The sequence below is a fragment of the Podarcis raffonei genome, chromosome 6, assembly GCF_027172205.1.
Source record: "Podarcis raffonei isolate rPodRaf1 chromosome 6, rPodRaf1.pri, whole genome shotgun sequence".
NCBI classification, from domain to species: Eukaryota; Metazoa; Chordata; class Lepidosauria; order Squamata; family Lacertidae; genus Podarcis; species Podarcis raffonei.
The window spans coordinates 59,729,172-59,754,850 of record NC_070607.1 but is presented as its reverse complement, the minus strand read 5'-3'; the positions used below and the strand labels follow the sequence as shown (position 1 = coordinate 59,754,850).

At 42.6% G+C, this 25,679-nt stretch overlaps 1 protein-coding gene across 1 annotated transcript in view; it reads left to right on the top strand.

Moving 5' to 3' along the window:
• SLC26A9 (solute carrier family 26 member 9) overlaps positions 1-25,679 on the top strand; it is a 59,941-nt gene that overhangs the window by 24,904 nt on the left and 9,358 nt on the right. Inside the window, exons 3-16 of the mRNA XM_053393347.1 lie at positions 3,981-4,120; positions 4,845-4,955; positions 5,971-6,146; positions 7,202-7,366; positions 8,235-8,387; positions 10,557-10,639; positions 11,528-11,675; positions 13,791-13,904; positions 15,632-15,709; positions 16,908-17,003; positions 19,541-19,647; positions 21,919-21,988; positions 23,170-23,262; positions 24,344-24,463. Of these exons, the coding sequence (XP_053249322.1) occupies positions 3,981-4,120; positions 4,845-4,955; positions 5,971-6,146; positions 7,202-7,366; positions 8,235-8,387; positions 10,557-10,639; positions 11,528-11,675; positions 13,791-13,904; positions 15,632-15,709; positions 16,908-17,003; positions 19,541-19,647; positions 21,919-21,988; positions 23,170-23,262; positions 24,344-24,463 (1,654 nt within the window). The remainder of the gene's footprint in view (positions 1-3,980; positions 4,121-4,844; positions 4,956-5,970; positions 6,147-7,201; positions 7,367-8,234; positions 8,388-10,556; positions 10,640-11,527; positions 11,676-13,790; positions 13,905-15,631; positions 15,710-16,907; positions 17,004-19,540; positions 19,648-21,918; positions 21,989-23,169; positions 23,263-24,343; positions 24,464-25,679) is intronic.

The window sequence follows — 25,679 nt, the reverse complement described above, 5'->3', positions numbered from 1 at the left end:
GATAGTGCATTTGTGGCACTTCAGTTGTTATTGGACTCAGTTTTCATTAGCCTCTGCCAGCACAACCAAGAGTGCAGCAACATCTGAAAGGCCATGGGTTCTCTATCCTGTCACTCATTTATTTTTTTTAATTACATTGTTAGTCCTTTATCGCTTTAAAGCAAATTTAAGTTCACTATATACAGTGATGCATTGGGGCTCTAGGTGGGAGATCACCCTGTTTCAAAAAGAGGTCAAAATAACAGTGAAGACTTGGTTTATGCAACAGTGTTTCCTAGATACCGTATTATTCCTTCTTGGTATTACATGGATTATTTCTCGTTCAGCTAAAGAAACAAGGTGTGGTACATAAAATTAAATGAATGACAGGCCCTGCCCTGAGGCTTACAGTCTAACAGACTAGACACACACCAGAAAGGGAGGAGTCAAGGGGAAAACAGAGGTCTGAGGTCAGTTAGAAAATGTCAGAGGGAGAAGTGAGCTTTGATCAGTCCATCAGTGGAGTGAGCCGGTGTGCCCTTAACAGAGGTGAGTGTGTGTGTGTGTGTGTGTGTGTGTGTTTGGTAGGAGGTTGCAAGTGGCAGTGAGAGATGAAACAATTTCTGGGGTCTTATGCTGCTCAGTGATTCTCATGTCACACATCCCCCCCTTTCTCACAGAGACATTAATGGTGATGCACCCACACATAGAAGCAGTTCACACAGTCATTTGGTCCTGTGGGTATGGTTAGAAAAAACAGGCATGGTGCACCTCTCTCTGGTCATTCCTGGAGGAAATGGTTGAACCTCCTTTGTCATATGATGGGACACATTAATAATAATAATAATAATAATACTTTATTTATACCCCACCCATCTAAACAGTTCCCAGATAATGTTACCCACATCAGTCAGTGCTTTGCTTGAAATTCAGACCCCATGCTTAGGGATGGAGTTGTGCTTTTTTTAATGAGTTCACATTTAAAGATAAGCCCACCAAACTGCCACATTCCAAATCAATATGCAAACTGAAACACACTGCTCCTTTGAAATTCACCCTTTTCTGAATTTTGTATTGCAGTGGTTCAGCCAAAAAATTATAGAAATACACATATTAGTGAAGATAACATACAAAGATGCATTATATATGGGGAAATGGCTCTGCAGAAATGTGTACATAAGGCAAACTTGCAGCCAAAATGTGTTTTATTAGGATAAATTTGAACTGAAATGCTAATGAATTTTCACGAGAATTTTCGATTTATTAAAAAAAGCTGCAAATTTCTGAGGAAATGTGGAGAACTGGATTTAAGACTGTGATAATGAATAACTGAAAGAATCAAAACTGACAGGTCCATCCAGCCCTACCCATTCTACTTAAGGGACTTGTTTAGATGCAGACAAAAGGAGCACAGAGACCACTCAGCATTAGCAGAGTAAGGTGTGTGAACAAATACATATAAAAGCACAAGCCATGCGCAGGAAATAAGCAACTTGCAACCAGGTATTGGATCCAGAACATTAGTTTTCTCCACAGTATGTGTTTGTACTGCACTGCAGGACTTTGGGTGGATGGCCATTTGATGTATATATTCTCTAGATGTCGACTGGGTGAAGGCATTGCCAAGCAAGCATTAATTAAGTAAACTGGATGCATTACTTTGGATTACACAACGATGTTGACTTTAGATTTGGGTGGCACCCAGCGTGACTGAATGGTCTCTTAAGTAGACAGAGCTGTGGAATCATGCCAAAGGAATAGCTGCTCTCTGAGTGACTTCACTGATGCTCAGAAGAGTGCCACCTAGGGGAGAAAAAATAAGTACAGACATAGCTATTTTAGATACCTAATTCAAAGCAATCTGGTTCAGTTGCAAATGCAGCACATTCATCTTACATGGGACACATTAATGCTTGATGAAGAGTAGCAATATCATAACCCGTTGCCACTTATTACAAAAGTATAGGTCTTTTTTCTTTCGGTCAGGGCATAAGCTCAAGCGCAACAAAAGTGGAGCTGATATTAAAGTCAGTCACATTAACATGAAAATTGCAAATTAAACTGGGCTTGAGGCTTTTCACATTGAACTGAGCAGTCTGCTAACAAGGTGTCAGTGCAACTGAGAGCTGATTCTTGCCTCTTCTTTGCCTTAGCTGGTGTGCTGTCAATGTTTTTCAGCTTGGACTGCCTTTTGCTTGTGTTTTTCTGCATTTGGTGTAGTGGTTATGTGAGCGGTGACTCTCAGCTGCAGTGTTAAAAGTGCAATAATAATGGTAGGAAGAAAAGACATAGCAAGAAGCCACAATCTGTTCCCTGGACAGCCAAGCCTTCTCCGATAGATCTTGCAAGCCATTATAGGCAAGGGTAAACAGAGCACGTGGTCAGCCTGATCTTAGGGTGCAATAACAATGCCCTAGACATTTCCACTGGACTGATATCAACTGTGGCATCAAGTTCAGAGGGAATGCAAACAACTTTAACCCACAAAATGCTTTGCATCACAGCAAACTTCTGAGTGGTTAACTGTCTCTGACTTTACCACTCACTCCTTTATAAATAAAACAATGCTTACAAGACAGCTCACAGAGGACACAACAGTGGTGAAGAAGTAGGCTGGCTTCCCTGCTGCCACAAAATGGTAGACATGCTTATAAATGCTCACACGAGTTGGGTCGATTTCACCTTGAGACTTGTGTCACCAGCCCTCTGGCATCTTCATTGCATCCTCTATCTTCTCATTTCCTCCCCTCCATGTGTCAGAGAACAATTAAAAGTGGATCTAGAGGACAAAGGCCGTGCCAATCCCACAGAGTCCTGCATGCAATTAGGACCAAAGGGGCTGAGGGTGGAGGTGGAAAGAGAGAGCAGCGTATAAAAGGATGGAGTAGCCACCACTGGAGCCTGAAGCCCTTCCAGCTACCACCTCTGGGCTTGGCTGCACCCCCTGGCTCCTCCCAGCCCCCAGGAGTCACAGCACTCATCATTGCCCCCCCACCAATATTTTATTTAAGTTGGCGCCTCTGCCTGAATCTCTCTGGGCAGCTGCAGCCAATCAGGAATAGGCATCACCAAGCTAGATGGGCCAATGACCTGATTCAATACAAAGCAGCTCTGGGAGGAAGTTCCACTGAAGCAGTAGGACTATCTTTGGAGTAAACATTCATAGGTTCTAAGTCAGTGCTTAACTGTGCAGTTGTATCCTGTTGATTTCTCATGTCCCATTGCTGAAGCAGGTCACATACTTTGTTCTGCTAACTACCATATTTTTCCATGTATAAGACGACCCCTACTTCTGGGATCCCAAAATCAATAAATCAGTATTTTTAAGTTGTTCAGCTTTTGGGGGAAATTGCCCCAAAAAGCTGTTGAGCTTTTTCTGAGCAATTCTCCTCTTGATCCCTGAGCCAAGCTCCTTCCTCACCTCGGCACCGCCTCACCTCTCTAGCCGGCAGAGCTGCTAGCTCACCCAAGACCATCGGGGGGGGGGAGCATTGTCTTGTTCACAGAAAAATACGGTAATCCACTGAGCAGGCTGTATCAGGGCTGCTTGAACTAATAATGTGATGGCTTATTACCCTCATTGTGTTTAGCCACCCAGTAACAACCCACATTGATTTTGCTGAAATTTTGTTCCGTTTGACAAAGGATCTTGATTTTGACGTGTCATTAACAAGAAGCCTGAGCAAACACCCACCACAGAATTCAGCTGGGCATCTTGTTCTCCAGAGTGTGATGGTGGCGGGGATAATGGGGAGCTGACCCATTACTGCATTAAACACAATGAAAGGCTAATTATGAATAATAGGAATGGAACATTTTTTCCATTGTGTACTTCATGCCAGCGCTGTGTGGGCGTAGAAAACCACGAGACCAAAACAGCAGCACTTTGCCCTGCCTGCATAAAGTGCTGGGTTCAGTAAGTCTTATAATAATTCACAAAATATCTAACAGTGGAAAAGTCTCCTATTAAATTCAGTGACGTCTTTCTCCTTTCTCACTAGATGTTCACCATCCAGATTCAAACTCATCCTGTACAGCCTGTTTCCTATTCTTGTATGGCTTCCAAAATATAAAATCAAAGATTATATTGTGCCCGATGTCCTTGGTGGAATCAGTGCTGGGACTATTCAGGTGCCTCAAGGTGAGAGAACTTTGCCCTTTCCATATCACTACCAAACATGAGTAGTTTCACCAATGGAAAAAAATGAGGAAATCTTGGTGTAACACATTAGCTAAACTATGGCAGGTAGTAGATTTCAGCTTATGGCCCACTTTAGTTATGATCAGTGAAATGAAGGTGCAACTTTTAAATAAATGTCTATTTACTCTGCTCTGGTTCATACTTTTAAAAATCAGCCCCTCCCTAATGTGTAGGCACCTCACACCACAGCCATAGGGGGAAGTAGCATATGAACCAGGGTGTCAACATTGACACAATACTCTTGAAATCTGTCACAAAGTTCATTTTCTCCAAAAGTGAGGATAAATCATGTAAGCAGGCTCTTATTGGGATTGGATATCTGTATGTGTGCCCTATATCAAACATTACTACCCCAATGCATTTATAAGTATGGGACTGCACAATGTGGGGAATTTTTAAATGGAACATAGATCTGCATTGGCATCTTGGTTGTGTAAACCTCAGCAATAATGACAGAACATTAATGTCACCCTTAGCCTGCTTGCTGAGCACCCCAAACATCTACTATCGTCTTTGTTGCCTAACCTTTCTGATGGTGCCATGCTAAAAGGTTGGCATACCTGCTGTAGAATCTGCCATGGTGTGTGGCATCTTGTCTTCATAAGGCAGACTTGAGCATAGTTAGGATGGAAGATCTGATCTGCTTTTCACTTGTGTTTTTTAGGTATGGCCTTTGCTCTGTTGGCCAACCTACCTCCGATCAATGGGCTCTACTCATCCTTCTTCCCTCTGATAGCCTATTTCTTGCTAGGAGGTGTTCATCAAATGGTCCCAGGTGAGGTCTTCTATTCCACTATAGTGACCGAAATAAGTGCACATACCTCCTCAAGCTTTAGTATATAAACTGGAAGTTTGCACTAATGCGTTGAAGAAATTGCTGAAGGGCAGAGGTGGGGAACATCTATTGTCAATAAAATTGTGGCCTGATCTCACTCAAATATTAGTTGACATGTCTCTTATTCTTGGTAATGGGGAGGAACCACTGGTGGAGGAAGGTGGGTGTGGGGGGTACGCCCTGCTCCGGGTGTCATCCCTGAGCAGGGGTGACATTCAGTGCGCTGCCCACTTGGACTCCCACTCCTACCACTAGCCGTCGGGGGCAGGGGGGAGCTGCTGCGCCGCTTTGCTGATTCCTTCCTCTCCCCTTCCCGCTCACCTGCCTCCTTCCCATCCTCTCCCCTGCCTGCCTGCTTCCTCCAGCCGGGAGCGTGGCGCAGCAGCTCACCCGTTCCTCTGATGGCTGGCAGTAGGCATGGGAGTCACGGGCGGGTGGTGCGCCATTGCCCTGTGCTCCTGGCTAGAGGAGGCAGGCAGGGGAGAGGATGGGAAGGAGGCAGGCGAGTGGGAACAGGAGTGGAAGGAAGCAGGATCAGTGGGTGCACGCGTGGCTATCCTGCGCCTGGGAGGGCACCTTCTGTGCCCTTCAGGAGCATGCCCCCGTGCCCCTTGGGAACACGCCCGCCCTGTGCAGTGCGGGCATATGCTCTGCCACTGGGAGGGCCAAAGAGTGGGGGGGGGTGCCATGCCATGCAACCTGTTTCATAAACTAGTTGCAAGGCTGGGGAAAAGAGATCCATAATTCATTTTATGCTATTATCAGTCATGCAACATTCAGCCGCCTTACGCTACTGCCAGTTACATAGATGAAATTAAGCAGAAGGGTAGCCCAGCCTGGCCCATTGGACTATATATTTTTGCAGTCTTCGGCCATCTTAAGCACTAACTGTCACTACATACATGAGAGATGCTCTGCATGAGTGTAAGCCAACGTTTGTGTGTGTGTCCCACAGGCACTTTTGCAGTCATCAGTATTATTGTGGGGAATGTCTGTCATGAACTGGCTCCTGATTCCGACTTCCAGTACTTTAACCACACAGCCAATGAGGTGATGATTAACAACACAGCCATGGAAGCAGCCAGACTGGAGATTTCTGCCACCTTGGCTTGCCTGACAGCCATAATCCAGGTAAGGATGCCCTGTATTCAGAACTGTGCAGAAGGCAGCCGTGCATAGAGTTTGGCATTAACTGCTCATGTATCGAACAGAAGGGAAAGCAAAGGCATGACTACACTAGCATTTGGAAGCCAATGTAGAAAACAAAGATGGCTGCTTGAGCTGTATGGATGAACATGTGCCTTTAAACACCCATGTATACACATCTAGAAACTCTAACTGTGCCAGGACATCACATGCATCCATAGATGTTCATCAACACATGTTTATGTGTGTGTGGCATCAATACGTCAAGTGTTTCCTACATGAAACACTGGTATACCATGTTTGCATATCATATGTGGAGCTGCCCTTATACTGATGCCCAAGATGAGGCAGCAATACTCTTTATAGGTAGTAAGCCAACAGCTAAATATTGGTGTGGCTCAGGAAGATCTGTGCCCTGCCTTATCTGCTGTTACCTCATCTCTCCTGTGGCAGGGATGGGTCACATATATTGGGTCAGTGCCATACTCCTACAATGGATGAAATTCCTCCTGCAACAGTTATCTTATTCATTTCCACACTCCAGAGACTAGCGATGAAAGGAGCTCTTAGTTCCGGTTATCTTCAGTTCTTCCCCTTTCTGCAGCAATGTGAGATTATTATTATTTTCAAATCCTCATAAAAGTTCTTCAGCATTTCAGTGTGAGGTTTTGACTAAGCTATACATTTTTGCAAGTGATTCCTCCTAATGTAACACATTTTAGTTTGTTGTGTTCGCTTGCTATATTCATTTTTCTGCCCGTTTCCTCCTGTTATATGTATTTTTTTAAACAGTGGTTGGTTGGGGAACTGCATTGCAAAACTTATATAAGTGTGAACTTTGAAGGATGGCTATACTTTGGTTCCCATGTTGATTTGGAAAGAGCAAATTATATAAACTCAGTTTCATTTGCAAACTGAACTGAATTTCTTCCCTATCCAAGATTCCTGTGGACTATAGTTTGAACTATGGGATATCCTTCTGAGAAGTTGTGCTCACTATTCCATCTGGCATGCCTGTCTGTCTGTCTGTCTGTCCATAGATATGCCTAGGATTTGTGCAGTTTGGCTTTGTTGCGATCTACCTCTCAGAATCCTTCATCAGGGGGTTCATGACAGCAGCTGGCCTGCAGATCCTCATCTCTGTGCTCAAGTATATCTTTGGCCTGAAGATTGACTCTTACACAGGACCCCTTGCCATTGTTTATGTAAGTTAGTTACCAGAAGATGATATGATGGTTATTACCCTAAACTGCCTGATTGTGACAAATGATATTAATGATTAATTTCCCTAGTCAACTGACTGGGCCCAGGAAGAGTTGGCTTGCTGTTTAATGCAATAATGAATGGCTGAGATGTTTTTCTTTTCTTTGCCTTAAAATGCAAGAACAAATGAAAATAATAAAATAAAATAGATAATTAAACCATATATTTATGAAAGGAAATGTGATCAACTGGAATGAAGAAAGCATGAGGTCAGGAAAGGAGAGATATTTCAAAAGAGAATGGCAGGCTTGCAGAGTCTCCCAAATCTTGCACAGAAGGCAGAATTTTGCTTGACATGGTGCTGCATGGCAGGAAAAGCTCCACCTGGTAAATTTTCCCTTCTAGATAACTCTTCAAAGGTACAGGAGTACTCTTAGGGTCCTGTAATTCTAGGAAATGTGCACATAAGTGACAGAGTTACTATTAATTCTTCCACATTTTAATTATAAGGGATTAGAAGAAAGTGTTTGTGGAGTTATGGAGGCTGCAGTGACCTGCTGTGCGCCTCTTGAACCTTTCTCTGAATTCCCAGCTGGATGCCGTTGTTGGAAACAACAAATCAGATTAAATGCATCCTGTCTGGTCAGGCCCTGCTTACTGACCCTATAATTAATCCAGAGCTGGCTACTGCAGGGACTGTGCTGCTTTGAGTGCTAGCAAGTCTCAACAGCAGACTACAAGGCTAAATAATGGCCACTGATGGACCATCTTCATGTCTTGGAAAACAAACACCATGGCATATCTCCCAGTCATGCTGAAAAATGCACATGCTGCCCTTTTCTTGTTTCATCCTTCTTTTCTTTTTTCTAGACCTTTATTGATATTTGCAAAAACTTGCCCAAGACCAATATAGCCTCCCTCGTCTTTGCATTGATCAGCACCGTGCTTCTGATTATCGTGAAGGAGCTGAATATGAAATACATGAAGAAGATTCGAGTCCCCATTCCCATGGAGATTGTTATAGTAAGTAGTAGATCCTGAGCTCTTTCTTTCCCCTCCTTTTATCAAAGTGGTTAGAGGGCATTAGAACCTCCATTGTAGTCAATGCCTGCCCTCCCTTCTCTTCAGATGCAGAGATAAATTTATAAAAGAGCTGTTGACTATTCAGCTAACAGAGTGGTCAAAAATACACCCAAGGAGGAAACTGATGCAATAATTCACTTCTGGGGGAAGTATTACACTCAAGTTTTCTGATTTGAGATAAGGAAGCTGGCATGTTTCTGGTTGCACTAGAGGTCTTCTGAGTCCTTTCCAAATGTTTGGATTCTCCCCCCTTTGCACAATAAATGTCCAGTTATTTGCGCACAAGAGTCTACCATATCTGATGAAATCCTTCCCAAATGAACTTGTTAAGGTTTTGCAAGACTCTTGGCTGTTTTTATTGCCACGAACTAACACAACTACCCCTCTGTAATTTGACGCAGGGAATTCAACCATCTTCATTCAATATAATGCTTCTGTTGTTTTAATAATAACATGCTTTCTCAACTCTTGGGCAATTTCCTGCTTCATAAGCCATGCTAAGCTACAGCTTGATACTATATGGATGAGGGGCCACAAATCTTCGTGAACCAGACTTTCTCCTTCCACTTTCTTAGAAGGAGGACTTATGCCAAGTTTAGTTTCACTTTCAACAAAGCTCTTTTTAGCATTACTTATGAACTGGGAGTCGCGGTTTATAGCAACAGTTATTTGCTAAGCAAGGCAGCTTCAAACCAGTCCTTAGTCTGTGCCCCTTTTGCACACCTGCTGTGACAAACTGGTCCATGAAGAAGTTACTGTATTTTTTGCTCTATAAGACTCACTTTTTCCCTCCTAAAAAGTATGGGGAAATGTGTGTGCGTCTTATGGAGCGAATGCAGGCTGCACAGCTATCACAGAAGCCAGAACAGCAAGAGGGATTGCTGCTTTCACTGCGCAGCGATCCCTCTTGCTGTTCTGGCTTCTGAGATTCAGAATACATTTTTTTCTTGTTTTCCTCCTCCAAAAACTAGGTGCGTCTTGTGGTCTGGTGCATCTTATAGAGCGAAAAATACGGTAGATATTAAAAACGTTAGGGTATTATTCATCTGCAGGCTCACAAACCTGTTGCTGATACTAACTGCACCATTAACCTATATATCCCAACAATTTAAACAACAGTGCAAACTTGTGCTCTCAGGTGTTTGGTCAGCCAAGGTCACTGAAGAAAAATGTGCTGATATGGCCAGCTTAACCTTGACTCGTGCTTCAATGAGTCTGGGTGAAAACATCCTCAGACTATACAGCAGGAAATGTCCATGCAGATAATGTAGTTGTATTCCAAAGTATTGAAACATGATAAGACAGGAAGCTGTAGTAAGATGCTTACATGCCTCAGGTGATCAGGGCGGCAGGAGGCCAATGTACGTGCTGACATCCAGGCAGCATTTGTGTAATTAGAGCTGTGGGAAATGCAAAGATTTGGGCAGACCTTGTCTTTGGTTTCAATTTGCAATCACTCCAAAGTTTGCTATTGCAGTAGTGTGAAATGAAGCTTGCTGTTCTAATATAGGAATGTGTTACATCCACTTTACTCTGGTTTTGAATAGTATTGGTGGAGGCAGGATAGCAGAAAAAGCAGAATTTACTCAAGTTTCAAAAACTGAAATGTGCAGGAGAGATGCCGTGAGAACAGGAATCCATGTGAACCATGGCAGAATGCCCGAATAAAACTTTCTCTGACTTATCAGCTTTATTATAGTGGTTAGCTCTAAGAAAGACCTGTGACTAAAAAGAACTCTTCTCCCCGACTCTGAGAATTCTCAATTATATACTTTGATCTACCCAGTAGCCCCATCTTCTTGATACAAAAGAGACTTTAAATGGAGTGTCCTGACAATAAATGGAGCAATCCAATGCATCCACGAATTTAAACATAGCTGGTAGATATGATAATGCAGGACTAACTTCTTCATTCATTCATTCATTCATTCATTTATTCACTATCTACAGGAAAACTGCTCTCAATGGATTTCTCCCCACTTAATGCAAATCAAAATTTATACAAACTGAGTCCAGTCCTCTGCTGAAAGAATATGTTAACAAATTTAGCTTGTATGAAACCGAAAAATGTGCTGCTAGCCTAAAGCCTTTTTTATGCTTTGGTTTCAGGTCATTGTAGCTACTGCAATTTCTGGAAGCTTTGATATGCCTGATAAATACGACATGCCCATTGTTGGCCATATTAATATGGGGTGAGTCAATGCACAGGATTATTCTCTTTCCAAGAGTTCCTTCTCTTCCAGAACAGGGATATCCTAATAATGCCAATCCATGAATCCCACCCACTGTATTTAATAATGAATATATTCTGGAATAAGGGCTGAGCCAGACATGATTTGGAAGATTCATGAACTAAAAATAAGAAAACTTGGAGAGTTTGCAGCAAAGTGAGCAGTGGAAAGAGGGTTTTTTTAAAAAAGAAGAAGAGAAGGCTTTTTTTACTCCCACTCGGCTGCAATCTGCCCCCACCCCAACTTTCCCACTGGCTCCCAGAATTAACAACCAGCCATGTTGAAGGTGAGGGCAAGAATAGATAAAATTGTGGGCCCTTCTGAAAACAAGTTGAAACAGAGCTTGCAGTGGCTGGATGTGTTTCAGCATCTTCTAAATGGAATGGAAAGTAGGGCAAGCTTAAAGTGGACAGTGTCTGCAAACCTTGATTTATATGAGTCAGTCCTTTAATGAATTACAAGCACAGTATAATTGCAAAGTGGATAATAACCACTGCGGTATAAAACTGTACCATTCATTCTGTGCTGCTGTGACTATTATAAGGTCTGCACATGTCAACATTCCTGTGCTGAAGGAATAAACAAGGGATTTTTGTGGGGGACAGGACTGCCTTCTAGGCTATTACTAAGTTTGTGTGAAATGGCTTGAATCCATTATATATTAAGACCAACTCATGCATTTACTCTTTTGGGGGGAAACTGGGCAGAACTGAATCTTGCTTCTACAACACACACACACACACACACACACACACACACACACCACCAACATCTCTCTGGTCCATTGGTTTCATCTCCAGCTACTTCCTTTCTTATCCTGTCTGCTTGATTTTGTTCCTTTGATGTTAGATTTCCATCTGCTACTCTTCCCGAGGTGGGCAAGTGGAAGGACATGATTGGCACAGCTTTCTCACTTGCCATCGTGGGCTATGTGATCAACCTGGCCATGGGCAGAACTCTTGGAACCAAGCATGGCTATGATGTGGACCCTAACCAGGTAACATTTAGCGGCTCTTTACAGAGAGAAGAAAAATAACTCACCCCAAAGTTGGCCATTTCCTGGGCTGGAGTCTAGTGACTTGTCCTCAGAGAGACAGTGCTAGATTTATAGGAGGAAAAGTAGGGGACTCTTAATGATATTTCCAATCCCTGCCCCTGACTCCCCTCAGCTTTAGTCAGTTCACTCCCCTTACTTTTCTAACAATATTATCTAAGAGAGCCATCACAACAAGTAAAAGGACCTCCTTGTAATTCAAACACTGCTATAGAGTGTTCCCCTTCAGACTCCTCTTAGTAATTGCAACACACACCATGGACGGATTATCAACGTTGCTATCAAAGAGGATCCAATGGAGGCCGAGTTACAATAGTCTCCAAGCAGTGAGGCATTGGGTGTGCAACTGCTTGTCTTAGCGGGCTGGGCAATTTTCTCAACACATTATATATATATATAATGGAGAGATATATATGGAGAGAAAATAATAGAATCATAGAGTTGGAAGAACTGAATGGGTCATCTAGTCCAATCCCAGGCAGAGCAGGAATCACATGAAGAGGAGATAACATCTGCTCCACATGAAGAGTTTGCCTTATGGGAACTTGTGGCCCACCAGGTATTAATAGACTCATCCCTGACCTACTGCCTGAGGCTGGTGGGTTGGAATCCAATAACATCTGGAGGACCACAGGCAGGGAAGGCCTGTCCTGTTTCACCACCTGAGGCAAAACAGGAAAATGCCACCCCTGCCGCAGTTTGCTCACTGGGGTCACAACGGTGACAGATTCTGACATCTTACCGAAAGTCATTTCTCAAGCAGTGGCACCCCTTGGATTCCACACCTAAGGCAACTGCCTCACTCTGCCTGGGCCCTGTGGGGCAGATGCAGACCCCTCCCCCCTGGGACGCCCCTCTGTTTGTAGCCTTCCTAAGTTGGTGCTGCCTTGAGCAGGACTGGCCCACAACATTTTGGCACCTGAGGCAAACCACAAATGGTGTCCTCCTACCCACAAGGGAAGAAGGGGTGAGTGAAGATGTGCATCAGGAACAAGGGGAAATGAAAGTCTGCATTGGGATCTGCTGGCCCTTTGGATCCAGCCGCCCAAGGCAATCTGCTCACCTTACCTCATGCATGCGCCGGCCCTGGCCATGGGTTCCTTGATTCTTCCTTAAGGAGGCAGTTGCTAGCAGTGGTGGCTATCACAACTGCGGCTTGACATGATTGGTTGTTTCTAATGTTATTTTTAACAGAACAATTTTTTTCTTGTTTTTTGTCAAAGCTACTCTGGGTGCCTATTGACAAATAAGCAAAACAAAACAGGATATGATATGTCACAACAACTGTATGAACCCCAGCAGTAAGCATACTTTGTGCAAATCTCAGTGCCATTGTTTTAAATAGCTCCTGTACATTTCAGGTTGTGCTGGTCTGTTGCTGCTTGATAACTCTATGAGAACTGGCCCCTGACTCAGAGAAGAATCTGGAGCGCACACACACATGGAGACTATTTGTTGGATATTTAGCAATTAGTTCAAGTAATTAGTTCCTAAGACCTCTCAGTCAGATTAAAGAGACTTCTCCAAAGAGTAGCTCAGAAACTGTGTCTTCTGAAAATGCCTTGTGTGCATCACATGGCTGTGGAGCGTGTCCTCCCTTGCTAGCACTTGCACAACCACAGCTTTTTAAAACAACCTGTCGCCAAGTGTGCTACAGGTTACTCCTGCAGGACCTTTCTGTACTGCTTGCTGGATGATTCATCAGGGATGAGAGTCTCAGATTAGAGTTGCGGTTAAGGGAAGCCTGCAATAATTTTCCTGCTCTGAGGGTTTGCAAGAGAGTCAGAGAATCCTGGGATGCTTCTGGAGTGAGAAGAAGCAATTTTCATGGGGTGTGAAAGAGCCTCGGGTGATGCGATTGCAGCTATGACGGCAGTCTTTTGTATAAATAATGCCACCCTCACATGTGAAGGAAGAATCTTGGAGCTATATGACCGCTTGACCTACTTTTTGCATCCCAGCAATAGCCGCCAAAGTAACCTTACTGTAAGAGAAACATCATCTTGTTTGTTAATGCTGCCACCTAAACTGATTAGTCCATTATCCTTGTTTCCATAGGAAATGCTGGCCCTCGGCTGCAGCAACTTTTTTGGATCCTTTTTCAAAATCCACGTAATTTGCTGTGCTCTTTCTGTGACCTTAGCTGTGGATGGAGCTGGAGGAAAATCTCAGGTTATTGATTTATTGGTTTGTTTAGCCCCTCTCTCTTCTCAAAGTAGGAGACTTTGTAAGATGAGCTCTGAGCGTTTCTAGATCATGGATTAACTTGAACTACCGTAGTTGAACATTCTTTTCCTTGGAGAAATAATGTGAGGAGGGCTTGAGATCTAAAACAGTTAATACACCGCATTGTCTCTAAACGCAAATTCCCAGAATGACATGGCTTTCAAATGAAAGCAAATGAGTCGTTTATACTGCAGGTAGATAATCAACCTGTTCTGTTATTGGAGCAGAATTGGCCACATGAGTGGATCTTCAAAAGCAGATCCAAATGGTAACCATTGGCATTCATATAGTACTTTCAAATGTTTACAACACTTCAGAAACATCATCTTATTGTAATCCTTACAACCCTTTAAAAGTGGGTCAATTCCCCTATATGGGGCAGAGAGTGGAGGTAGAGAAAAAGTGGCTTGTCTAAGGCCCTCTAGTGAATTCATGGCTGAAATTAGATTTGAACCAGGAACAGCCTGATTTGGAGCTCCATTTTCACCACCACACTACAGCGCACCAGCCCCCCAACACTTGCAATTTGTAATCATACCCATTTTAATTTTTGTCAGATTCTGAAATAGATATTAAGATTATGCCAGTTTTTCATCTGCAGCAGTTCAAGTCATGTTGACAGATCTTGCAGTTGAGAGAAGAACCTGTGGCCCCCTCCAGATATTGTTGGACGCCAACTCCCATCAGCCCTAGCCAGCATGGCCAATACTCAGGGATGGTGAGAATTGTAGTCCATCAACGTCTGGAGAGCCACAGGTTCCCCACCCATTATAGTTGGTCAGGCTATGCAGTACTAACATGTGGCTTTCCATGATGATGGGCAAACAGGATTTTGCATCACTGTATCTCAGTTTCCAGAACGGTAGCCATCTTAGCTTGTTGCATCCAAGAGTCTTGTGGCATCTTCAAGATGCTTTTGGGGTCCACAATCCACTTCATCAAATGCATTATATTACAGCACGTCTTTTGGTCTTGAAAGTGCCACAAGACACTTTATGGAATCTCAAATGCAATCCTCCATTAAACAAATGGATCAGATCCATTCTGTTCTGCCTTATCTAGCTTTATAAGTCAACAGAGCCCTTGCCTGGTGCTGTTCTGAACTTTTCACAGGGGATCCAGAACTCCTCAGGCTTGTCCAGAGGTGCCTGTTCTTTAAATAAAAGGCAACAAACGAAAAATTGCGCAGCAAGGATCTGTCTCAGATATAGGGAACCTGCGACCTTCCTGATTTTGTTGGCCTCTCTCATCACTCCCAAGCAACGGCCAATAATCTGGATGATCACACTCATAGTCCAGCAACATCTGGAGGGACAAAGATTTCCCAACCCTGATCTATAGGCTAGCCAGAAGCTCTTTGACATAATTCGAAAGTCCACAATTATAAAAATGGCCAATTTCTCCAATTAAATGCAGTGTTATTATATGTAACCCCCCCCCCATGATTAACAATGTAGTTACTAATAACATGGCCTCTCATATAAAGACAACAAATAATTCAAGGCTCTGTTGTAAGCAAGGGGTGGAGCAGGAGAAGAAGCCATCTTTCTATCCCACTAATCTCCCTCAGCTACCAGACTACTGACTTATATTGCTTCTTGCTTCTACTACTGACAGATAGCACAACATAAATTGCAGGTCCTTTTTGTGATAAGTTACTTTTCTCTCCTCAGATGGCAAGCTTTTGTGTGGCAGTGGTCGTGATGATAACCATGTTGTCCTTGGGAATCTACCTCGGCCCTCTTCCTAAGGTAAAAATTGTACCACCGAGCATGAAGACATGCTTCCAGACGGTGTAGTTCAGACTTATCTTCTGCTGTATTTACACCACAGGCTTATACTGGCTTAATAGTCATTCCCTTCTCCCAGAGAACGCCGGAAATTGTATTTTCTGAGGTGACCTTGGGATCAGAGAATTGCATATACCTCCACCAATTTACAAACCCCAGGATTCTTTGGGAGAAGTAGACAGTTGAACTGGTATAAAACCAGTATAAATGAGAAATGTCTGTATGCTTGGTGTCTTAAGTTCCCCCATCTTTAACTAAGGGACACCTTTCTGTAACAGGCTTGGTCAAACAAATTCCAGCATGGTGCCATTTTGATTTCAGATGGAAGGAAATGACTGGCTAAATTCAGAGTACTTGACAGAAAGTTACTCTAACTCAGTGGTCACAACTTCCCCCCTTTTTTTTGTCATGTGAGCACATTTGCACTGTTGCGGACACTGTTTCAGTTCAAACTGGCAAGGAAAGGGAACATGATGACAGGAACCAGACAAGTGGCAGAACTCACATCTTATGAAGCTGCACAATTTTGCCACTGAGGCTACATTCCTATGCATGCTTTCCTGGGAGCAAGTACTATTGAAAACAGACTTACTTCTGACTAAACATATACAGTGGTACCTTGGTTTATGGACAGTCCTGTTTACCAACTCTGCAAAACTGGAAGTAGTGTTCCGGTTTGCGAACTGTACCTCGGTTTACGAATGGAAGCCAAATGGTGGAAGGGCACCGGCGTCGGAAGACCTCATTAGGGAAAGCACACCTCAGTTTAAGAATTGTTTTGGTTTAAAAATAGACTTCCGGAACGGATGAAGTTCGTAAACCAAAGTACCACTGTATAGGAATGTGCTGATAGTTCCTTTTGCCTGTGACCTAGTTCTAGTAGGAATTTATCTTCAAGACAGTTTGGGCCTACTTGGGCAGGCATTGTGTTGGAAAAGGACAACCACTATATAGCATATTAATGATTTTTTGGTAATGTGCAGCAATATCTGACTTACAGCATACTCCTATCAAGCAAATGTAGCCATTGTGGCAGAAACAGGAATCATACTGGGGCAGCAAAAGGATGTTATATTATTGAGGCTTTTTGTTATCTATTTAGTTATCTTTTAGTTATCTGTTTGTTATCTATATCTATGTTGTGTGATCTTTATTGCAGGCTGTGTTGGGAGCCTTGATAGCTGTGAACCTGAAGAATTCTCTCAAGCAATTGACTGATCCTTACTACCTCTGGAAAAAAAGCAAGCTGGACTGTGTGAGTGCCCCTTTTTAAATGCCTTGTGAGAGAAGAGGGGAGTCCGAACCTATTGTTTGGTATGGGTTAATACACTCCTTTGTAAAGCACCACGAGCATGAAGCCTAGAGTATTCAGTGAGAACGTGAAACCAGGGGTGATTGGCTTTTGCATTTCCACATGCAATAAAATCCCCTTGGGGTTCCTAATAAAAGCTGGATTGCTAAGAATATCAGGTGCTTTTTTTCTAAAGGCAAGAATCTAGCCAGCATAGCTATGGAGATATATTTCAGCCATGTCTCTCTATGATAAACAAATATTCCATAAGAACTCCAAGTGTAAATTCCAAATAAAACAATGCAGGAGTCACCTTTGAATAAGTCATATTGCATATTTATTCTGATAACAAGATTTCTATCTCCTTGGCATATAATTACATTTTCTTGCTGGAGTTTATGAATACATAGGAATATATTGTAAATGAATGTTTATGAACAGAGCCCAATAAGCATAACTTCTGAACTAAATGTTCAAATGGTTAGTGTATGCAATATACAGACCTGAGCTGTCATGACCAAGGCTACAATTGGATGCCACTGTTTATCATGATGGGAATGAACCTTGGACATGTGTACTGCTTCCTCCCTCTATAATGCAACCAGTATGGAAGCTTTTGTTTCTGTTTTCTAATTAACTGAAGTTTTGCATTACATTTGAGTCCTAGATTTAACTATGGTTTCGTTAATCTTAACTATGGTTTGTTTAAAAGCACTCAGCTTCATAACCTGTGGTTTCACAACATGATTTATTTTGATGGAAGAGCACAGCCAAAGTCTATTGCTATGATGCGTGCTGCCTTTTAGAGCCTGTTGCCAACACTAATAATATTAGTGGAGGGGAACATATGATTCCCATGCAAAATGACTCAAGTTCAATCTCTGACATGCGAAAGAGACCCTGAAAATCTCTTAACAATTAATACTAGTCTAGTCTAGTTCAGGGTGGCACTGTGGGTTAAACCACAGAGCCTAGGACTTGCCGATCGGAAGGTCGGCGGTTCAAATCCCCGCGACGGGGTGAGCTCCTGTTGCTTGATCCCTGCTCCTGCCAACCTAGCAGTTCGAAAGCACGTCCAAGTGCAAGTAGATAAATAGGTACCGCTCTGGCAGGAAGGTAAACAGCGTTTCTGTGCGCTGCTCTGGTTCGCCAGAAGCGGCTTAGTCATGCTGGCCACATGACCCGGAAGCTCTACTCTGGCTCACTCGGCCAATAAAGCGGGATGAGCGCCGCAACCCCAGAGTCTGTCATGACTGGACCTTTTAGTCTAGTTCAGCCTAGTACAAAGGAGCTTCCTTTGTTGGCGCAATCCAATATCTAGAAACTGTGCCTTGAAACTCTTAGATAATGGCCCTCCAGGGAAGAAAAGTCCTTCACAAAAAAAGAGATAAGGGTTCCAGGCATTAGCTGATGTAAAATTTACTGGCATGTGTACCATGGAAAAAGCAAACGAGCTTTATAAAGGTTTGGTTGTTGGATATTTTATTTGAACAAGATTTACAACAGTAAACTAAATTAGTGTAAATTGTGCCAATGTGTGTTCTCCAGAAACTGCTTTATCAGTGAAAAGAATAATCCTAATTGTTCAGTCACAGACATCAACAGTTTTCTTAAAATGCTGTTCAAATAGAAGTCAAGGGAGATATTGCTTTGAAGTTCAGAATATGGAATTACACAACAATGGACTTGAATTCAGTCTTGAAGTATGCTGGGCAAAACACCTGACTCAGTGATGCACCTGCACAAGTAGTTAGTTTGGAACAGCTTCACAGCCACATACCCTTGAGTAAACTGTATACAAAAAGGAGGGATATAATTTTATCAATAAATCATTTCTTTTCAGTAGTAAACCCCATAGTGTTCAATAGGGCTTACTCCCAGGTAAATGTGTATAGGAGTACATGCTGAAGCAAGTCTGAGTGCTCAGTAAACTTACAGTATTGGGGTGGGTTTGTCAGATCAAATATTCAACTCATAGCAACCCCTGCAAGATAATCTAGGCTGCATCTTGTTTTTCCTGCCCCAGTATGGCAGAAGAGACGACAAAGGAAAAGCAGGGGCCTTGGGGCAGAGGGTGCTTTGCACAGCACCTGAGCAAACAGACCTTAGGAATACAGCCACACAAACAATTCTCCAAAGAACTGTATGGGAAACTACTTAACAAGATATATAATTGTCTATCTTGGCCCAATGCTTGCTGTAGATACTCCAATATCTTAGCTGAGATCCTGTTTTTTCCAAACAGAAGAAGAAATTTAATAGGCAACAATAAAACAAGTGTTTTAATGGCAATTTGAGTTGAGCAAAGCACATTTGTCCACATTCACTTGAATGGAAGTGTCTAAGGAGGCAACAACTTAACTCCGGGCTACAATATCCCAACCTTATCTTTGCAGATATATTTAAAATCCCAGGCCCGTCCACTTCATCCAAGTATCCACATTCCCCTCCCCATTCCCAGTGCAAGGAAGTGACCGGCTGTGTTTTATGTCTTTCCACAGGTGGTCTGGGTGGTGAGCTTCCTGTCAGCTTTCTTCCTGGGCTTGCCCTTTGGACTCGCTGTGGGAGTGGGTTTTTCCATCCTTGTGGTGGTTTTCCATACCCAGTTGTAAGTATTTTCCTGGTGTGGCATGTGATAGAAATGCCCAAGGAGGGACATTTTCCATCATATGGGTCAAAATTTCAAAGGCAGGTGCTAATCCCAGCACGTGGAACATGAAAGCACCAGTCCCTGTTAGTAAACAATGATGTCAGTTTCAGATAACTGCTAGCTAATCGGCCATTCCCATAAATATATTCCAAGGCTGGTATAAATATGAAAGTATTTACGTCAGGCTTAAAAACACCTGTGGCATGTATCCTCCTCTCAAATCCATTATAGATACAAGGGAACTCCCACTTATTACTCACTAAACTCTCAGTATAAGAGATAAATGTGATGCTGGACTATGCTGATATTTCCTGTGGAGAGAGAGACCCAGAGAGAAAGTCAAGGTGATACCAGATCATGTTGTTGTGCAGTTAATTTAAAAACAACCACAACCAAATAGCTGGTGGGGAGAACTAAAACAGATTGAGAATGTGGCATTTCCGAGGGAATCTTTAATCCATTATACCTGCTGGGATCCTGATTTGAACCACACGTACCCCACCTCTATTCACGATGGGAGGAAAGCTCTTGTTGGCATCAGTGAGCATTTTCCTTTCCTTGTGAACAGCAGGGTCAATGCCAACTGGGACTAGGGCAGGAACAAATTGTGAAAGGCTTCCCTCCCCTGCCTCCACTCCTTCACAGTCCCAAGTCAACTCCCTCCCATCCCCGTTAGCATCAGTTGGAAGAAATGCTTTATATTCAGGGAGCATCTTTGGATGCAACTGTTTCATCATGGTAGACGATAGGAAAGGACTGAGCACAGGGACCTCTGCTTTTCTTGGTTTCTCTTTTCATACCACTAAGGTGTCCACCAGGTTAGGTCTTTCACCATCTCAGAAAAATAGGGGGGGGGATGTTTTGCAGAAATGCTTCCCACATAGGAATAACCTTGCATGAGTGTAGACTGCAGAAGATGCTTGCAGGACTCACCTTGGTATCTCCCATGCCTGCAATGTAGATAGGAATGTAGAACCAGAATGTCATGGACCCCTGCTGTCTGTTATCGTTGACGGACAGTCTCTCCCGTAAGGACTAGGAGGAATCCCCAGACTTTCTTGCCCATATCGGCCTTGCAAATTCAGGCCACAGAGAACTCCATGCCATGAGGGTAATGTGTGAATCAGCATTTATTTCCCCGGGGTATAATTCTGATCTTGTAAGGGATCTTGAGGAACCACTTGTAAAGGCACACCCTTAGTCTCATTCCCCCATTCTTTTTTTCAATGCTCAAGACTGCTCCCTGGTGTGCCACCAATTGTCACCACATGGGGGCACATTCATGACAAAAAAAATTCAACTGAAGAAAACTTGAATGTCTACCATGTTCACAACACAGCAGTTTTCTGCTCTTTTGAACATTGTGAAACACATCCGGGAAAAAGAAGAAACTCAATCAGCTTTTTAATGTATATATGACACATTTGATCCAGAAGACACACTCTTCCTTTCTTCACACCCTCTGTCATCAATTTAGGATGGTGGTGAAGGAGAATAGCAATTGGGGCCTCACGAACACTGTTACGTATTGCTAGACTAATGAAGCTACTCTGTTTTGTTTAGCAAGATTAGAGCCACTGCTGCTGCTGTGTTTTCAAGAGGTTTCCTCCATTGGCCCAGTGAAATGGGAACCATAGATAAATTTATTGATATTCGTGGTGTGTTCAAATACAAAGCTCTACTGGCCTGCCCCTTTTATTTTATTTCCTCCAACTGTGGACATCACTACTTCTAGAGTGATTCTCCCCTCCCAACATCTCTCTTATTGGGATGAAGAGTGTAGGTTGGTTTCATAATCTCTCCCCCAATTTGGACGGATCTGGTATAATAATAATAATAATAATAATAATAATAATAATAATAATAATAAATAATTTATTTATACATACATACCCTGCCCATCTGGCTGGGTTTCCCCAGCCACTCTGGGTGGCTCCCAACCAAATATTAAAAACACAATACAGCATTAAACATTAAAAACTTCCCTAAACAGGGCTGCCTTCCAACGTTTTGGAACATAGCAGTGACAGCCACAGGTAGTTAAAGAGGAAAAATTTTGCCTGGCGCCTAAAGCTATATAATGACTTGTAATGAAGTTAAGCACACAATCCTTTCTTTTCTATTTCACTTGCATCATTGAACTGTATTAACAGGAACTTCAGTGAAACTGACTTTTTTAAAAAGGCTGACTATATTTTGACAATTGTTTCTTTCCATTTTCCTTCACAGTCGCAATGGTTGTGTCATTGGTCCTGTAGCTGCTACTGATATATACAAAAATCCCAAAGTCTACAGCAAGGTAAATGGATCAGAAAATAACCCTCTGCTTCCTCCTGTTTTTGCCATCAATACACAAGTGAGATGTTCGCACTCTCATCAGATGTGATTTGAGTTTTGAGCATCTATTTGTTGTGCAAATTTACCTCATAGTATTGATGGCCAAAGTTGGCCATTATTGTTCAGTAGAGTTTGAAATTCACTGGCAGCATTGCTCTTTTCTTTTGTAACCATTTCCATGGCTAACATTGTTCGTGCACCACTTCCCAAACCAGCAGTGGGAGCTCACTGCTTGCAGAGTAAATAGGAATGTGTATGACACTGGCTCTAGTATGAATGTCCAATTATGTTCTGTGCCATAGGGAATCTTATGTAAGCCAAACACATGGAACAGGCTCAGCAACCTAATCACTAAGGCATGGGTAGGCAAACTAAGGCCTGGGGGCCGGATCCAGCCCAGTCACCTTCTAAATCCGGCCTGTGGATGGTCCGGGAATCAGCATGTTTTTACATGAGTAGAATGTGTGCTTTTATTTAAAATGCATCTCTGGGTTATTTGTGGGGCATAGGAATTCATTCATCCCCCCACCAAAAAAATATAGTCCACCCCCCATAAGGTCTGAGGGACAGTGGACCAGCCCCTTGCTGAAAAAATTTGCTGACATCTGCACTAAGGCTCTACTTTGTAGCCTGTTTGGCTAAATTGAAGAGCCAGTACTATCTGGGAAGGAACTTCACTTTAATTTTTGCAAAGGGTGAAAAGTGTGCAAGATTAGGAAAATGTACTTTCTTGCTATGTTCCGTTCCCTAGCAAGAACAGAGATGAAAGAGTTAATGGAAAGTAGTAACTCTTACCAAAGTGACACCACTTCCAGGAAGCAGACTAGCAAACTGAGGGGAATCCACATGTTAACAGGTGGCACATATTCAGTCCTGCAACAGGGCACACATAGCCTAGGATTCTGCCAGACAGCTGTTTAGGTGAAAGCTTGTGCTGGATTGAATGGTCTCCCCCATCTGAGATGCACTTACCCACCAAAAATGTGTAGATCTGGAGAAAGAACCTGCTGCCACAGTGCAGCCACTACCGCCTGCATTCATTTCTCCTTAGATGAGTATGAGAAAAGGGTTATTTACTAAATCTTCCTCCTAAACATCTCAAAGGACCATTTGAACCCTGAGAACTTTTCTCTTTCTTTGCAGGTCCGAGAAATTGAAGGAATTAAAATTGTTACCTACTGCTCCCCTCTTTACTTCGCTAATTCAGAGATATTCAGGGAGAAAGTTATTGCCAAGGTAAAAAATAAAAAATAAAAATCTATTGTGTAGGCGATGATTAACCATTTTTTGCATTACAGGAACAGATATTTACCTCATGCCAAAACCATTTCTTCATCGCGATGTACGATTTTCCTCACTAAGCAACAGCAAATGTCTTGCAAACAAAGGCGTATATTGGACCTGTTTAGTTCTCTCACTTAGTTCACTGACAAACGTTGGGAGTAAATAAATGAGTAAATAAAAAAACAAGAAGTCATACCACTTGGCTTTCTGCACCATCAGTTTTCAGAGCTCAGTCTACCTTGCAGTGACAAGCCTGGAACACCAAAAGTTGTGGAGAGATGAATAAGCTTGGTAGAGAAAATTTTCGAAAGGCTTGGCTGGCATCTACCTACTCTGATGCCTTTTCAGGGCCAAGTGAATATATTATTTATTTCCCTAGGCTTCTCTCTCTCTCTCTCTCTCTCTCTCTCTCTCTCTCTCTCTGTTGATTTCCTCTCAGATTTCATTGTGGTTTCCCCACTTTTCTCTGTATTTTGTTATTTTATTTTTAAAATAAGTGTATGTATCATTGTCACCACCGACATCTTAGGAGGCAGAAGCAGTCACTGGGCAAACTAGTGTACTGTACTCACACTTGCACTGAAATCTTTTGTTTGAATCTCATTTTGAAGCCAATATCCCTGCCCTACCCATTGCTTCCCAATGAATATAACTCTTGCTCAAGTTAGGAAGACACATTTTTAAATGTAAGCGGACCCATCTCTCCACTTTTCAGCTCCACCACTTACGGTAGAAACTGTGGATTCCCTGGGTAGAATCCAACATGCCACTAAGGAGCTCATTCCATTCTGCTTGCCTGATGCAACGATCTTGCCTTTCCTTCCTCCTGCGCACTTTCCTGGGGAGTCTCCAGGACGACCACCACCACCACAACCCCGCCAATTGGGGTGGGGCTCAAGGATAGAGAGAGAGGAAAGCCCTGGGGGTCCTGGAACTGTCTTTCACTTGAGGGACAGGGTCGTTGAACATGGTGACCCGTTTGTTACACGCAGGAGTTGAGAACAACCTGGCTTACTGTCTTTTATTTGAACAGACTGGTGTGGATCCCATCAAAGTCTACTTGGCGAGGAAAAAGTATGTGAAGAATCAAGAAAAGGCAAGGGCAACATCAGAGAGAACAAGCAAGCTAAAATCACTCTTCAGGAAAAACAAGGTAATTTAGCAATTTTCCTAGTTGTGAGAGATGCTTTCTATGCGTGATACATGAAGGGGTTAACCTTGTTGGAGCGACAGAAGGCAGCTTTGTTGGGGACAGGAAGAGAACCCTACTTATTCTGGCCTTTAAAAAAAAAAGTTGATCTGTGTGCTGTAACAGTGGAAAGAGGCTATCAACAGCCTAAAAAGAACTGTTGTTGCTGCTAGATTATGGGGTAGCATTTGTTTGCCACTTTGGAGAGAGATTTCACCAGCCTTCATGGCCACTCCTAAACCTGACTGGGACAGTGGAGGAGCAGTCAGCCTCCATATAATTTTTTTAAAAATTAAATAAACTTTTTTTTTTAAAAAAAAGTTCACATAATGATGTGGGTAAGTCATTCATCATGTGTGACTTCATAGGCACTATCCAATAGATGTCCGTAACTTTCATGTTCCACATTTTGTTCTGCACCCACTACTACAACTAATGCACTAACTAGGGGGAAGGGAAATAAATTCCTTTCCCAAAAATATTGAAAACAAGTGTAACGTTTTTTGTAAATTGCTTTGGGTCACTGTGGAGAGCTGTTGCTGGTCAGAATAGATAATGCAAAGTGTAGTATGGTCAATGGGAGGGATTTAAAACAAAAACTTATCACAGTAGGTAAAGGAAAAGGAAAACAAACCCATACTCCTTTCTTCACCTGGTTGGTGCAAGCCTGGCAGAATTTAGGGAATAGTGATCGCCCCACCACTACCACACACACCAATTTCCATACAGTGGCTCTGCGCATAATTAAATGAAAATGAGATACATAATTTAAAAATCGCTATTTATCCCAAGTGTTGCTGTTTTGAAAACTCTGGCCTAATTCCTTGCCAACTGGAAGGACAAGATTATTTTTTAAAAAAATACACAGCTAATTGCCACATTTGAAACAGGAATTACTTGATTAGCAAGAAGATGTTTGCAAGTTGATTCTGCCACAAACACAGGGTGTATGGAAACAAACAAGCCTGCCTTACAATGCATGCACCTATAGACCACAGGAAGCTGCAGGTTAGACCAGGAACTGGATAATGGTACTAGCATGCAAATTGTTGTTGTTGTTATTGTTATAGTAGTAAAATTGGGCCAAACTGGTCCAATAAATGTTGGACCAGACTGGATTTTTTCCTATTAGTTTTATCATTGTAAGGCAAAGAATATTCATCAGTTATTTATTGCAAAT